The sequence below is a fragment of the Stegostoma tigrinum genome, chromosome 13 (genome assembly GCF_030684315.1).
Source record: "Stegostoma tigrinum isolate sSteTig4 chromosome 13, sSteTig4.hap1, whole genome shotgun sequence".
NCBI lineage: Eukaryota > Metazoa > Chordata > Chondrichthyes > Orectolobiformes > Stegostomatidae > Stegostoma > Stegostoma tigrinum.
The window spans coordinates 41,133,789-41,148,491 of NC_081366.1; the positions used below are offsets into that span (position 1 = coordinate 41,133,789).

General features: G+C 39.8%; 1 protein-coding gene across 5 annotated transcripts in view; it reads left to right on the forward strand.

Annotated features, from left to right (window-relative positions):
• The window catches only part of ppp3ca (protein phosphatase 3, catalytic subunit, alpha isozyme), a 490,580-nt gene extending 483,813 nt beyond the window's left edge, over positions 1 to 6,767 (forward strand). For 4 of the 5 annotated variants that reach the window (XM_048543080.2, XM_059650712.1, XM_059650710.1 and 1 more), the window contains 2 exons: positions 3,711 to 3,758; positions 5,161 to 6,767. In XM_048543080.2, the coding sequence (XP_048399037.1) occupies positions 3,711 to 3,758; positions 5,161 to 5,345 (233 nt within the window). In that variant the 3' untranslated portion in view covers positions 5,346 to 6,767. The remainder of the gene's footprint in view (positions 1 to 3,710; positions 3,759 to 5,160) is intronic. The other variant, XM_048543081.2, reaches the window with a different exon arrangement.
• Positions 6,768 to 14,703: the final 7,936 nt, after the last annotated feature.

A 14,703-nucleotide genomic window follows, 5' to 3' on the forward strand; every position in this document is an offset into this window, starting at 1 on the left:
TAAGACTTCAACTAAAATTTCCCAGTCTACCTTATATGCTGTAGTTAATTCTAGTTGCTGAATGCTTGTCTCTTTCTAAAACTTAAGTTGAGTACTTTCAACTAATCTAACAAAGATGTTTTGCTTTCACTTTCTCTTAAGGCATTTCCTTTTAGCCCTAATAGTGCATTAAAATACTGATCAAATTCCTATACTTGGACTCTTTGTGGCCAATTACTTGACCTATAACTGGACATTTTTCCAGTGGCAAATCACTTCACCTATGCCTGGATTTCTGACAGAAAATCCCAAGATATACCTGGATTTATTATGTCAAATCCTTAACCTATGACGGTTACCTTTTGGCCAGTCAAGCCCTTGTCGTGTGCCCGCTATGAACTCTTAACTTCCTTTCCTAGCAAAAGCTTCCTCTAGCAAGTGTCCTTTTGACCGATTTTACCTCCTGGCTAGTGTAAGGACATCTGGCAAAAATCATCTCTGTACACTTTGTTTTGAGGGCAGCCCTAGCAACATACAGTTCAGATTGTGCATCTTTGTAAGTGCTATTATCAACTTTTCCCTGAACGTTTGTAACTCAATGGAAAGTCTGCTAGTCGCTTCCCTTCATCAACTCAACCTCTTGTATCTTTATATGTTAGTCTTGCCATTTGGCTTTCTTCTAGGTAATCAGTATAAACTTTTGCTTCTCTTTGGTGCTAATGCCAGAAAGAGTGCAATATATATCCCAGCCTCAACCTCAGTTCACTGCTATTTTTTTTATCTCTCTCTCGTTAAAGCTGCGTTACAATATTTGACAATTTTGAGTATTACTAACGTAAGGCTTTTTATTCCTCCTCCCCCAACCCTGCAGATTTCAATGAGGAAAATGTGTTAAGTTTCTATGAATTAATGTGACCACCGCTTGCAATCATTATGTAATCATTCGCTAGTGGAAGATGGCAAAGGGTAAATTTACTGAGTACCCACATTGACCATGACAACTGAACCCTTCCCCTCCCATTCTAATTTCCTCTCTAGGCCTGAGATGTAATTAACCCTGACACTGGGCAGAAAGCACAATCTTCAGGACTTGTGCTCTTGGCTGCAGATAACAGTTTCTATTCCCCCAAACAATACCCTCCACTACTATAGTATGCCAATATACATGGTCAGTTTGCTCATACTCCCGGCGATTGATCTTCTTATCCACAAGTTGCAAGAACGTCAAACATGTTGAACATTTTGCAAGGGCTGACGATGCTGCATGGCTTCCTTTTTGGATATATGTACTTGTTATAATTGAAGTCATGTCTTTTTATCTCCGACCATGGACCAAATCTGAAGTGCCTAGTTTAAAGAGTATAACTGCCTTCTAGAACAAAGTAGCCAGGTACTTCCCCACCCCCGCAACCTTATGTATCTCAGAATCTGAAGCTCTGACTAGAGCTCATTAACTCTGAGCTCGAGTCCTTTGAACTGTGGTCACTGGATGCAGATGTCATTGTGGATCACACAGGATTCCGTCAGTTCCCTCATACCACACCATAACACATCATCATTTTTTTTATATTTAATTAGTTAACTTGCAAGATTAAAACACCACTCAATGCCCATCGTTTGTTATATTATTGAATTCAAATAGTTGTGCTATAAATTTAATCTAGAATATTTTATCGAACCAAACCTTGCTGAAACCCAGTTTAGATAGAAAAGAATATTCAAATTCTTCAAATATCTACCTGCACACTACTTAATGCCTCTGGACATCAGCTCTTAGGTCAACTACCTTTGGGTCCCTCTCTTAGGTCTCTCATATTTAATAAAAGATCTCCCTCACTTTGCAAATTCCCAGATTTAAAGATTCAATCCCACAGTACTCACTCTCATGCAACTGACTGACAGAAATAGAAAAATTCAGCCGACAGTTTCTAACAATAGTTTCTGAGAAGTTTCTACATTTTATTTAACAGATAATATTTGTGTGGTAAATACTGGCAGAAATATTAATGGCTAAATTAAAATTTTGCACAGAAGTTCTTCATCATTAACTTTTTCCCATTAATAAGCTGAAGGGTGATTATGTTGGTGAATGTGATGCTATCTAATATTGTAAATGGAAAACGTAGTGAAATTCATATTTTGCATATCATTCAAAAATCAATTTTGAGAAAGAATTTAGGTACTGCATAAAGATTTTGTAGCCCAATTTATATTCTACATATTTAAAAAACAAAGTACTGACCACAGAACTCAGCTGATGTAATGATCATTGGATCACAAATTTCAAGATCTGAAAATTGGTTTATTAAAACTGTTCAGCTATTTTTGACTCGTCATCACTTGGAAATTCCATAAATGCTGTATTGTTTGTCAATTTTTGCAAGGGTGACAAGGTTTTATTTGACGGAGAAGAAAAACCCTGTCCATAAGTGAGGAACTAAATTCTGTATATATGGTGTTATAATTATTTTTAAACAAAACTAGCGCATAACAATATCTTAATAGAGGTATTCTTGTACTGTTTTTTGTTACCCAATTGCACCTTTTATTATAATCAAAATGCATTTTAGATCCTTCTCCAGAATAAAGGCTGCTGTATATTTCTTTCCCTTCATGATGATTCCATCTAATTGCAAGTCAAGATTTGTAATTAATAAAAACAGTTGCTAAAAATATTTAATAAAAATCCCTCTACTCAACATAGTTCACAATTTAACTTGTTACCAAAATGTGGTGATGATCAGCGAATACCAAGAGTAAATATTGTGGAGTTGCAAGTGTCTCTCATGTACCTTATACTGGAAGCTATTTTCTAACTACAGCTATATCTTTCACTATAAGTAGGAACATGGTAAGGACAGAATATTCTGTTAACCTTCGACTTGTAATACCTTTTTTTAAACCATGCAATAAGATTTTCTTTTAAATGGCTTTATGTAATTCAGATCAAGATAGACAGCTTCAGCTATCACATAATAAGATTAAATTACTGTTGCGCACCAGAGCTTCTGCCTGATACAATGCATGATTGTGTTTAAAATAAGTATCATGAGTTTGCCTATTAATAGTAATTCTACAGAATATGGAGAATTTAAAGGGCTATCAAAAGATAACAGTTGGTGTTATTTTTTTCACACTTCAACTTCCAATATTACTCATCCATAAGAAGATTGAGTTACAAATACTACACAAGAAAACCAACATGATCTGTTTTCTCAAAAAGTGTACACGTACATGTATCAGACAAAACTAACATGATTACTATGTATATATCTGTTTAATCACCAGAAAATACAAATATTGAATCTGAACAATGTCTGGTTTTACAGTATATATATGTATATATATTCAAAACATGCAAACAAACTTTGTATTTTGTAGCTACAGTCAACCATCTCTTCTGCTCTACGAACTGCCTACAGGTCATTTTATAATATTGTTTCATAATACCATTTAAGTCTGAAATGATCCATTTTGTGATAATAAATTAAATTTTCATGTCATTTAATCTGCCCATTAATTTTTCCATATCTCTTTATATGCACAAAAATTGGCTATATTTTTGTTGAAACTATGCTGATGCTTTTTTTCGAGTGTACTGTATATGCAACTGCCACTCCCACACTGTGCTCCATGGGGCTTCCTGTTTTCAACATGTTGAATATTTATTACACTGAAAACCCACTCAACTTTCTCATTCATTTTGCATGCAACCCTTCTCTTCTCTTCAGCTACTGTTGAGGCTATTGAGGCCATTGAGGGTGTTGAAACCCATGAAGGTAATATGGGGCGTTTGCTCACTGTATTTGTTGTGATAGACTTTAGTGATGTTATTTTGTTTTACATACATTCTTCAGGTTCAAGAGCCATGGGCGTAAATAGGCTTCTTAATGTGAGAGAACCAGGCTCGCAATATGAAAGAAGAGTTGATATATTTGCCACTTACCAATACATTTTTTTGTTTAACTAATCTTTTGAAAATGTAGGATAGTAAAATGTTTTCGCTTTGCCTTATTTACGCCTATGAAAGTAGAAAGTGAGCTACATGCCATAACCATGACATATATTGCGATTTTAACAAACTCCATCCTTTTTGTGTCTTAATCCTTTCCATTATTTAGCTGCAGTTGCACAGTTTGTTCTTGTTTGCTTCTAAATTTAACAGCAGATCGCTGAGAAATACAGCTGACCAATTTGTACAGGTAGTAGAGTGTTTTTTTAAGCATATGTTTTAAACACACAAGAGCAAAAGCAACAACTGTTGACTAAGTGGCTGTCTGGTGACTGGTGATGTTTGTTGTGTAAAGGAACAGCAAGTGCTCCTCAAACCCTTGCAGGTTGCAAGAGTTTGCTTTTGATTTTGATTTTAATTTCCTTTTGAAGATTATTGTAAATTTCCACGTCTTATGACATTAACCTTTGCCTGTCCCCATGGAGAGATTTTTCTTGTTTTACAAAGTCCCAAATAATATTTGTTTTGATTCACCATTATTAAACAGAAAATTCTCAGGGCAGCCGAAGTGTAGTGTCATTTTTTCATATATAGGCCTTTTGCCTACATCCAATTGTTAATTCAAGCATTACTAAGTTACAGAGGTATGCAGCAGTGACCTCTACTTCAATAGATAGTTGTATACTTCTGTCAGCTTTTTATGTTATAGTTTCGCTATGGAAAAGAGTAACACTGTAATGTTTAATAGCTCTTATTAACATTCAAACATACGAAATATCACATTGTTGAGAATAAAATCTGTTTCAGGGAAAGTCTTCAGCTGATGGTATTTAGTGAAGGAAATTCATTAAGCAAATATGTTAGAAATCAATTAATCAAGGTTTACAAAATAAAATTATTGTTGTTAAGATGCAAAAAATGTAAAGTTCAAGTAAAATTTCAAAACAATTTTAAAGTTAAATTTCCACAAAGGATGTGGTAAATGTCCTCTGTCATATCTGAATCTGCAGAAACCACAGGGAAGCATGTCTTTTTACAGCTATTAATAGAACCCTCTGCAGAAGTTCAATCACAAATTTGCCACAGGAAGTGAAACTAAATGCTGATCAGACAAGGCTTCTATTCTTTTTAACAAATGTATGCTTGCAACAATATAATCAGTGTTTAATTGTTTTTTTTCTCTTTTTTTCACTTATCAAACAACACAAAACAATAATCAATAATTCTAGCTATCCGAGGATTTACACCTCAGCATAAAATCAGTAGTTTTGAAGAAGCAAAAGGCCTGGACCGTATCAATGAGAGGATGCCTCCTCGAAGAGATGCAGTATCCAATTCTGGCAGTCTTCATTCAACTGGGAAAATGAATATGTCAGAGTCTAATGGGACAGATGACAACAGCAACATCCAGTGACCTGCTTCTAAGATTTCAACAGTTCTGCAGTTGTACTGTGTCAACTGTTTGTTGTTCCAGCCTCTCATATTCAAGACAGTGTATTGCTCATTGAGAAGCAAACAGTTTGAATAAATTTATAAAAGAAAACACAAACCCCATAACTTCCACACAGAAAATTAGTGATAGAAAGCTGGAAACCTTGGCCATCTTGTTTAGAGGGACTGCCATCAGTGCTTATAGACAAGGTGAGACTAAATGCAAGTTATGTATTGAAGTGTGATCAGAGGCTGTTCAGCTGTTTACTTGTTTTCCCTAATGAAAACAAGAGTAGACATTTACAAAGGTCTCTTATAAACTTGAATAAATTGTTTCACATTGATACATCCAGTGGTGCATTTGAGAGTAGCACCAAACATTTCAAAACTGTTAAAAGTAAAAATGTTTCATGCATAAATATAGTTATATGATTAATATAACTTAATTTAAAATAAAAGTTTTGCTACTAGTATTGAAATTCTGCAATTATATAAGTCTTAGAAAAACAAATTTGAAGTTGCAAAATGTTTTAAATGCCAAATACCAGATAATTCTGTTTTGTATAAAGACCCCTGTCCAATTTCTGCGTATTTGGATGCTATCAGATCTGTTTGACGGTAATCTATTATCCGATCATGTTGCTTGTAACTGGAATCCAAATTACTGGCATTTATCTTTTTGTTGCTAAGTTCTGACATAACATAACTAGGTTTTGCTTGTCACTTGCCTGTAATGAGCAGTTACAAATGGCACAGTATTTTTTGTATTTAACGTGCACCCAATAGTGCCAGAATTAGGAATTTGTACAGCATCTATAGAATGCAACTATGCATGTGGTTAAGTTTCTTAACAATATGTGGAGCTATATTTGTGCTGTGTTTAAAAAAAAAATCTGGCTGTGTTGTATTCTTACTTGCATTCTCTCTGCAGAATTGGTAAAGCTTTTGAGTTATCGCAATTGATGTACAAACATTGCAGTTAATTTGACAGTTAAAAATTATTTGTATTTTTTAAGTTCTCTATATGTAAAGGAGTGGCTGATAGCACGAATGAGCATATTCAGTGAAACGTTGATTAGTCCAAAGCAACATGTTTGGCTGCCAATGCATGATAGCATGGTATCAAAACTATTAAATTAATTAAGGCACAGTGTAGTGCCTCACTAAAAGCTAAATTAAGCATACTATCCATTTTCTTCCACTCTTTGTTGACTCTTGTTTTGTCAAAGCGTGAAAACTTTTTGAAGATTTTCATGGATATGATCTTGTAATTCCTCTTGTAATTTTCTCATCTGGAACTGAGGCTTCATATTTAACTTGTTATTTGAAACACTGACATTGTGAGCATGCCCTCTGGAAACTCAGAAACACTTTTTTACTATTCAATAAAATGTGCATGAACCCATCAATTTCTTGGATATGCCATTTTGTAAAATCATGAATATAAGTTTACTAACTGCTGCAATAGTAAGTAGGCAGGCTTGATAGCCCTGTTATAGGAAGGATATTATAAAATTGGAAAGGGTGCAGTAGAAGGCTGAGGGGTTATAAAATACTGAGCAGCATAGATAAGGTGAATAGTCAAAGCCTTTTCCCTAGGGTAGGTAAGTTCTAAACTAGAGGACATAATTTAAAGGTAATAGGAGAAAGACTTAGAAGGGACCTAAGGGGCAACTTTTTCATACAAAGAGATCAAATATGAAATTAACTGCCTGATGAAATGGTAGACACAGGAACAGTTACAAAATTTAAAAGACATTTGGACAGGTACATGAATAGGAAAGGTTTAGAAGGACGTGGGCCAAACACAGTCCAGTGGGACTAGTTTAGTTTGGGAAGCGTGATTGGCAACGACAAGTTGGACCGAAGAGTCTGTTTCCATGCATTTTAACTCTATGATTCTGTAAATAGCCCTGTGTTACCTCACCACACATTAATCTCACTGCATGTTAGAATCCCACAGAATTCTCAAAAACTTCAGTTGAAAAACTTCAGCATTTACTCAGTTGCATTCCATAATACAAAAGAGCAAATTGTTAAAACGAAGCATTTTAATTGCAATTCCAAGTTAGAGAGCACAGCCAGGATGGTTCCATAAGAAAACTAAATCATTGCTGGATGTGTGACAATATGCTTACAACTAGATAATTTCTGCCACAAATTTTTAGTTTTGCAAGGTGTGTAAATTATGTGTTATTTAAATTTACAACAAACTATAGGATGCAAGATTATAACACTTGTTCTCTTGTTCTTATAATGGTGCAAAACTCCATAAATACATATGCCATTTTCCTTATGACTATATACAGTTTTACTCATGAAGTTGATTCTGCTGCAGCACTTTCATTGTCTGTGCAACAATTGTTTTAAAATATAATTTTTTCCATGCCCCAAAATTAGTGTGAAAAACTCTTAAAACGCAATAATCACTTGTTATTATGTTATAGGTAGAGAATTTAAAAACTAAGAAAACATGACACGATTCATTATGTTCTTTTAACAAATTGTGATGAATTTACGTGATTGTGAACAATTTCCTGAAAATATCTTGTCCACTTCATTTTGGTATTTACAAGGTCAATAGTGCAGGCCATTTATCATGCCTCCTTTGGCTATCAGTTGAAATATTGCATAAATCATTGCTAAGACTGTATTTTGAACTTTGTGTTCTATTTTGGGGAATCCTACTTTAAAAGGACAGTGGTGCACTGAAAAGGTTCAGAAAAAGAAAGTACTTTGACAAGCTCTACATGTATGAAGTGGAAAACTATTTACAGTGGAAACTATTACGTGTGAGTCATTGTTTATCACAAAAAAGAATGAACGGCTTAGATTTTCCATGCCAACAGTAATTATCGTTGGATTGAATGCTCTCAAACCAATCCCCCTTGGAGATTCTCAGTGGAGTTCTCTGTCTAGATTAAACTCAGAAGTACCTTCACAGATCTGCCTCCACAGTGGGTTGAAGAAGGAATAATTCAGGTCTCTGACACTCGCACTTCAGAGACCATATACCTGCTCATCACAGTTGTCAGGGTCTTGGCCAGAAATGATTTTGTCAGAATGCACAGGTCAGCGCAAGAACAGTAAGAAGATTTGGCAGAGCGAATCATAAACTGGGTTGAAGGATGGAGGAATCCACCACCATTTTCAGTGCTGGCTCTGACATGCTTATCTGGCTGTTTCCATGAACTTGCTGGCCACTGACATGAAGATCCACATCGAGTTCACTCAATGTCTCAATCAGATTTATGCATGAATCTCCCCTTCATATTTGTAGCCGTAGGTAATCAGCATCAATGGGAAGGTGACAGGGAGATGAGGAAGTTGACCTCATTCCCTGTGCCTCTTCCTCTCTTAGCAGGGACCCATTGTGAAAAGACTTACAACAGGCCCTCAGAAAGTTCCTCTCTGGAGCCACCAGATATGCCTGGCCCTTCTTTCTCCACACTGCCTGGAATGCCAAACCAGCAGTAGTTCGAACGAAGGAGGGTAAGCACGCATCTGAGCAGGACATCCTCAGAAGGCTTTGACAGTCTAAGCCTAAATGCCTCAAGGTCAACCAGCCAAATCTACCAAACAGCAGGGCCCCTCTACCCCAACTGCAGACTCAGAACTGCACTTAGACATGGTGGAAGGGGGAAAACAAAGTAACGAGGGCTCATAGGTGGCAACATTACAAATAACCATGCAATTGTATAAAGATATGTTTACTTGAACTTTTAAAATGTCTTCTCGTGCGTATTTATCACTGTTGATCCTGGTAAAATCATGCCATGATAGATATGAGCAGCCTCTTTATACATCCCCAGGTTTAAAAAGGTTTCAGAGACCATGCATTATTTATCTCTCTCACCAACAGACTTCTTGGCTGCAGATCTCCTCAAATGTCAAAGATCCTTGATTCATGACATTGATGACTATAGTGAAGGTGGACCTCACTGAGGCTACCAGCAATGTGCAAGGTTTGTGATAGTGCCTGCTCTGCACAAATCATCTACACTTACCACCCCACCCTGGATGAAAGGATGGAATCAATGATGATTCCACACATCGCTGGAGACAAAGTTTCATTCTTCCTTTTGGATTTTTCAGGGGAGCACACATTGCCATTGCTGGGAGGTACCCGAAGATAAGGTCTTATCTCTACTCTCCCTTGTAGCTCGGTGGCCTTCTGACATAAACTGCACAAAGTGCTGCCTCTCGGAATTAAAAACTATCCTACACGATGCTGAAGCATTTTTGGGGCAATTTTTCAGTCTATGCGAGCACTGAAAAGTTAAATGTTAACTGATGATGGAGGTGCCTCAGGATTGTCCTCAACCTGCTGCCTTTCATGAGAGACACTATTGCAAAACACTGCTCTGCTGACTGAAAGCATTAAACAACACCTAACCTTAGCAACATGCAATGCTATTGCCCTGTCTCACTGACTGCTCTGTTCTCCTGAACAGTTACTCTCAGCTGTAAAATGTAGTTACGTGAAGTGGGATAAACTTCAGCAACAGAAAAGTTATAGGACTGCAAACATAACTATACCTTTGCACTGAAGGGACATTGCTTGCCATAAAACCGAACAAAAGTCACATAATGAAAGAAGGTACAAACGACCTCATTCATGCTGAATGCAGGTTTCAAATACACTCTCTGGCTTCTTGTGCCTGAAGATGCATCGGCCTATCTTGCTGGCTTAGATGTCCCTTCTGGGCAACGTCTTCATCCTCATTCTCATCTTGTCAGAACATTGATGTTGATCCTCATTTCCTCTGTGTCCAGAAAATCCCACTTGTGAAGGGCACAACAAGCCAAAATAATATAACACAGCTTTTCTGGGTTACTCTGCAAAGCTTCACAGAGAGGCCTTGCCATTGACATCACATGAAATCTTGAGAAGGCCAGTGACCTGTTCTTATATTGACCTGGTGAAAGTGTAGACAGTACTGTGCCTTAGTTCTGCAAAAGTATGAGGGTTTCATATACATTTCAACAGCTATGTTTGGAAGGGGTCTCCCTTGACTCCTGGTCCTTGCATGGATGAGGAGATTGGAGGTGGGAAGGAGCCAATAAGTTCCCCAGTATGTGTGCATCATGGCAGCTCTTAGATATCACAGAGCTCTAAAATATAGCATCAATAGTCACAGATAAATTGAACATTGTTTAAGTGGAACAGCTTTTCTTTTGATGAATTCTGCAAGTTAGTGATAGGGTGCCCTCAAAGCAGTCTGGGTGCAGGGTTTTGCAACCTGCTCTGAAGTAGCCAGTGAATGAGGAGAATTCCAGTGCCCAAGTTGCTTTTACTCTCCTGACCATGGAAAATAAACATTAGCGACATTCTGAATGTATCTGTGAGTAAAGGACTGGGAAATGCCACACATCTCCCAGTTGCTCCTTGAATTGAGCCACAGACGTTAAAGTTTAAGGCAGCTATAACCTTGACAGTCACAGAGATGGGATGGCCACCCATCCCTTCTGAGCACAGGCCTCATTCCAGCAGATAATACTCTTCAGTGATATTCTCCTGGGACATCCTTCATCTCTACCCCCACCATGTTTCTGTGAGCTGTATAAAATGACAGTGAGGTCTGTAGGTGCAAGGTCAGAGCATTTTCTTCCTCTTCCTTGTAGGATCTTCACCTGCTGTTTCTCCCTCTGGATACTGTGTGACATCTGGAGGCTTCTGGGTTTGCTGACAACAATTTCTTTCCTTCAATGGTCTTTGTCTATGCAGCAAAGACACAAAGAATCCATCAAATGCAATGTCAGTTCTGAAGAAGGGTCCCAACCCGAAACATCAACTTTCATGCTCCTCTGATGCTGCCTGACTCGCTGTGTTCCTCCAGCCCTACACTGTGTTGTCAATGCCCATAGCTGATACCTGATCTAATAATCTGTTGGGATTGTCAGATATAATACAGCTTTTCGATTATCTACTTCTGAGCTATCAAATCAGTCACTTTGAAGCATCTCGCAATGCCAAGGAGGCTTCACAAGGAGGCCAATATCATGCCTCAGTAGGTATTCACAGCTATATAAGTTTACCCAGCTGTATATTGCAGAACTAAAGTGTTGGAAAAGTGACATTTTGACATTAAGAAATCCTGATATGCACCTCCTCCCTAAAAATGAACACCCTTGTAAAGCTCAGATCATGTTATAGCATGCTTATGGTTCAGTATATGAATGTGGCAATTCCAAAGCATTGTCTTCTTGTATTGGTATGAAATATGACTCAGAAATTGTAAACACAGGCGACTTTCAAATTAATTTCTGCAGATTCGCTACACTGCACAACAGAAGAGAAATGCAGTTACTTACTCTGCCCAGTTTGTGTAAAGTGGTAGCTATTTTTCTCAATATTGCATTATTGATTTTGGAGTGAGAATGGCAAGGTTTCAACTTAGTGTCCTTGTGAGTGATTTGCAGCTTCTGCCTAAGATGCAACATGAGCAACCCCCCCCCCCCCCCCCCTACCACCACCTTATCCTTCATGATCCTTTTGTGTTGATGCCCCTTTGTCTGCCATGACCTTTCAGCCTCCACCTCCTCACTCAGCCAGCTTGTGTCCATCTCTTTCGTACAACTGTTGATATCTCCACTTGACTCTCAGCCCCCATAAGTTGTGAGTTGCCATAGTCTTGGTGGCCATGTGCTCTGCCCAGGTAGAATCCAAGATAATTGTGACTTGTGGAAAGAACACCTTCTGGAGCTCCCTACCCGCTCCTGTGATCCATGAGATCTTGCCCTTCTGTCTGGTCTTGCCACTGAAATTATTCCTTTAGCAACCCAGTCCAATGAACTCTAACCCCAAACGTGCATTTCGCACATCCCCAGAACTCAACAGACTTGCCTTTGATAATTAATCATAAGCAATACCCAAACCCCCAGGACTGATCATGGTCCACTTCTTTGGCCTAAGAAGATCCAGACACCGGACTAATATTTTCACAGCAGCCCGACAGACCCAACTTTTCTCTGTGCAGTAAGTATGTCATTGATGTAACAACATGTCTACACCCTTGCCTATTCAGTACTCTGATCTGTGACAAACTGTTGGTCTCTACGCTACAAAGCATGATGACAACATCGCCGGGCCAAAAATCCAGAATTCCTGGCTAGTGTTCTGGGTAGACAGATTTAAATCCCACCATGGCAGATGTAAAATTTGCATTCAATAAAAGTTTGGAAGCTATAACCACAAATCATCTTTTCTTCAGGACACATCTGGTTCACCATTTTTAGGCGAAGGAAATCTGTCATCCTTACCTGGTCTGATCTACGTGTGACTCCAGAACCACAACAATCTTAACTGTCCTCTGGGCTATTAGTAATGCAAAATAAAGAAATAAATGTCCTTTAATTAAACATATGAACATCTCTTCTTGTCTCAGGTTAATGATTTCCATTTCCCATTCTGGAAATCCATGTTTCCTTTTGCCAAATGCTAAATATGATCTGGTGAACTTACTCCCAATTAGAATTGAAATAAAGTTTCCAAATCTAATTTCAAATGCGATTCCATCCAAAACAAAACATTGTAAAATAAAACAGCACACTCAATGAGTTCAGCTTTTGCCTGTACTCTATAACAATGTTTTACAATGTCACTGTACAAACAATCTGGTTGATCTATGTGACAATGGGAACTGCAGATGCTGGAGAATCCAAGATAACAAAGTGTGGAGCTGGATGAACACAGCAGGCCAAGCAGCATCTCAGGAGCACAAAAACTGACGTTTCGGGCCTAGACCCTTCATCAGAGAGGGGGACGGGGAGAGGATTCTGAAATAAATAGGGAGAGAGGGGGAGGCGGACCGAAGATGGAGAGAAAAGAAGATAGGTAGAGAGGAGAGTATAGGTGAGGAGGTAAGGAGGGGATTGGTCAGTCCAGGGAAGACGGACAGGTCAAGGAGGCGGGATGAGGTGGTAGGAAATGGAGGTGTGGCTTGAGGTGGGAGGAAGGGATGGGTGAGAGGAAGAACACATTAGGGAAGCAGAGACAAGCTGGGCTGGTTTTGGGATATAGTGGGGGGAGGGGATGAGCTGGGCTGGCTTTGGGATGCAGTGGGGGAAGGGGAGATTTTGAAGCTTGTGAAGTCCACATTGATACCATTGGACTGCAGGGTTCCCAAGCGGAATATGAGTTGCTGTTCCTGCAACCTTTGGGTGGCATCATTGTGGCACTGCAGGAGGCCCATGATGGACATGTCGTCTGAGGAATGGGAGGGGGAGTTGAAATGGTTCACGCCTGGGAGGTGCAGTTGTTTGTTGTGAAACGAGCGGAGGTGTTCTGCAAAGCGGTCACCAAGCCTCCGCTTGGTTTCCCCAACGTAGAGGAAGCCACACTGGGTGCAATGGATACAATGTACCACATTGGCAAATGTGCAGGTGAACATCTGCTTGATGTATAAGGTCATCTTGGGGCCTGGGATAGGGGTGAGGGAGGACGTGTGGGGGCAAGTGTAGCACTTCCTGCGGTTGCAGGGGAAAGCGCCGGGTGTGGTGGGGTTGGAGGGGAGTGTGGAGCGGACAAGGGAGTCGTGGAGAGAGTGGTCTCTCTGGAAGGCAGACAAGGGTGGGGATGGAAAAATAACTTGGGTGGTGGGGTCGGATTGTAGATGGCGGAAGTGTCGGAGAATGATACGTTGTATCCGGAAGTTTGTGGGGTGGTATGTGAGAACAAGGGGGATCCTCTGGGGGCGGTTGTGGCGGGGGCGGGGTATGAGGGATGTGTTGCGGGAAACGCAGTTAATGGCATTCTCGACCACTGCGGGGGGAAAGTTGCAGTCCTTGACGAACGTGGACATCTGGGATGTGCGGGAGTGGAATGCCTCATCGTGGGAGCAGATGCGGCGGAGGCAGAGGAATTGGGAATAGGGGATGGAATTTTTGCAGGAGGGTGGGTGGGAGGAGGTGTATTCTAGTTAGCTGTGGGAGTCAGTGGGCTTGAAATGGACATCAGTTTCTAGCTGGTTATCTGAGATGGAGACTGAGAGGTCCAGGAAGGTGAGGGATGTGTTGGAGATGGCCCAGGTGAGCTTGAGGTTGGGGTGGAAGGTGTTGGTAAAGTGGATGAACTGTTCGAGCTCCCGTGGGGAGCAAGAGGCGGCGCCGATACAGTCATCAATGTTACGGAGGAAGAGGTGGGGTTTGGGTCCTGTGTAGGCGCGGAAGAGGGACTGTTCCACGTAACCTGCAAAGAGGCAGGCATAGCTTGGGCCCATGCAGGTACCCATGGCCACCCCCTTTGTCTGTAGGAAGTGGGAGGAATCGAAAGAGAAGTTGTTGAGGGTGAGGACGAGTTCGGCTAGGCGGATGAGGGTCTTGGTGGAGGGGGATTGGTC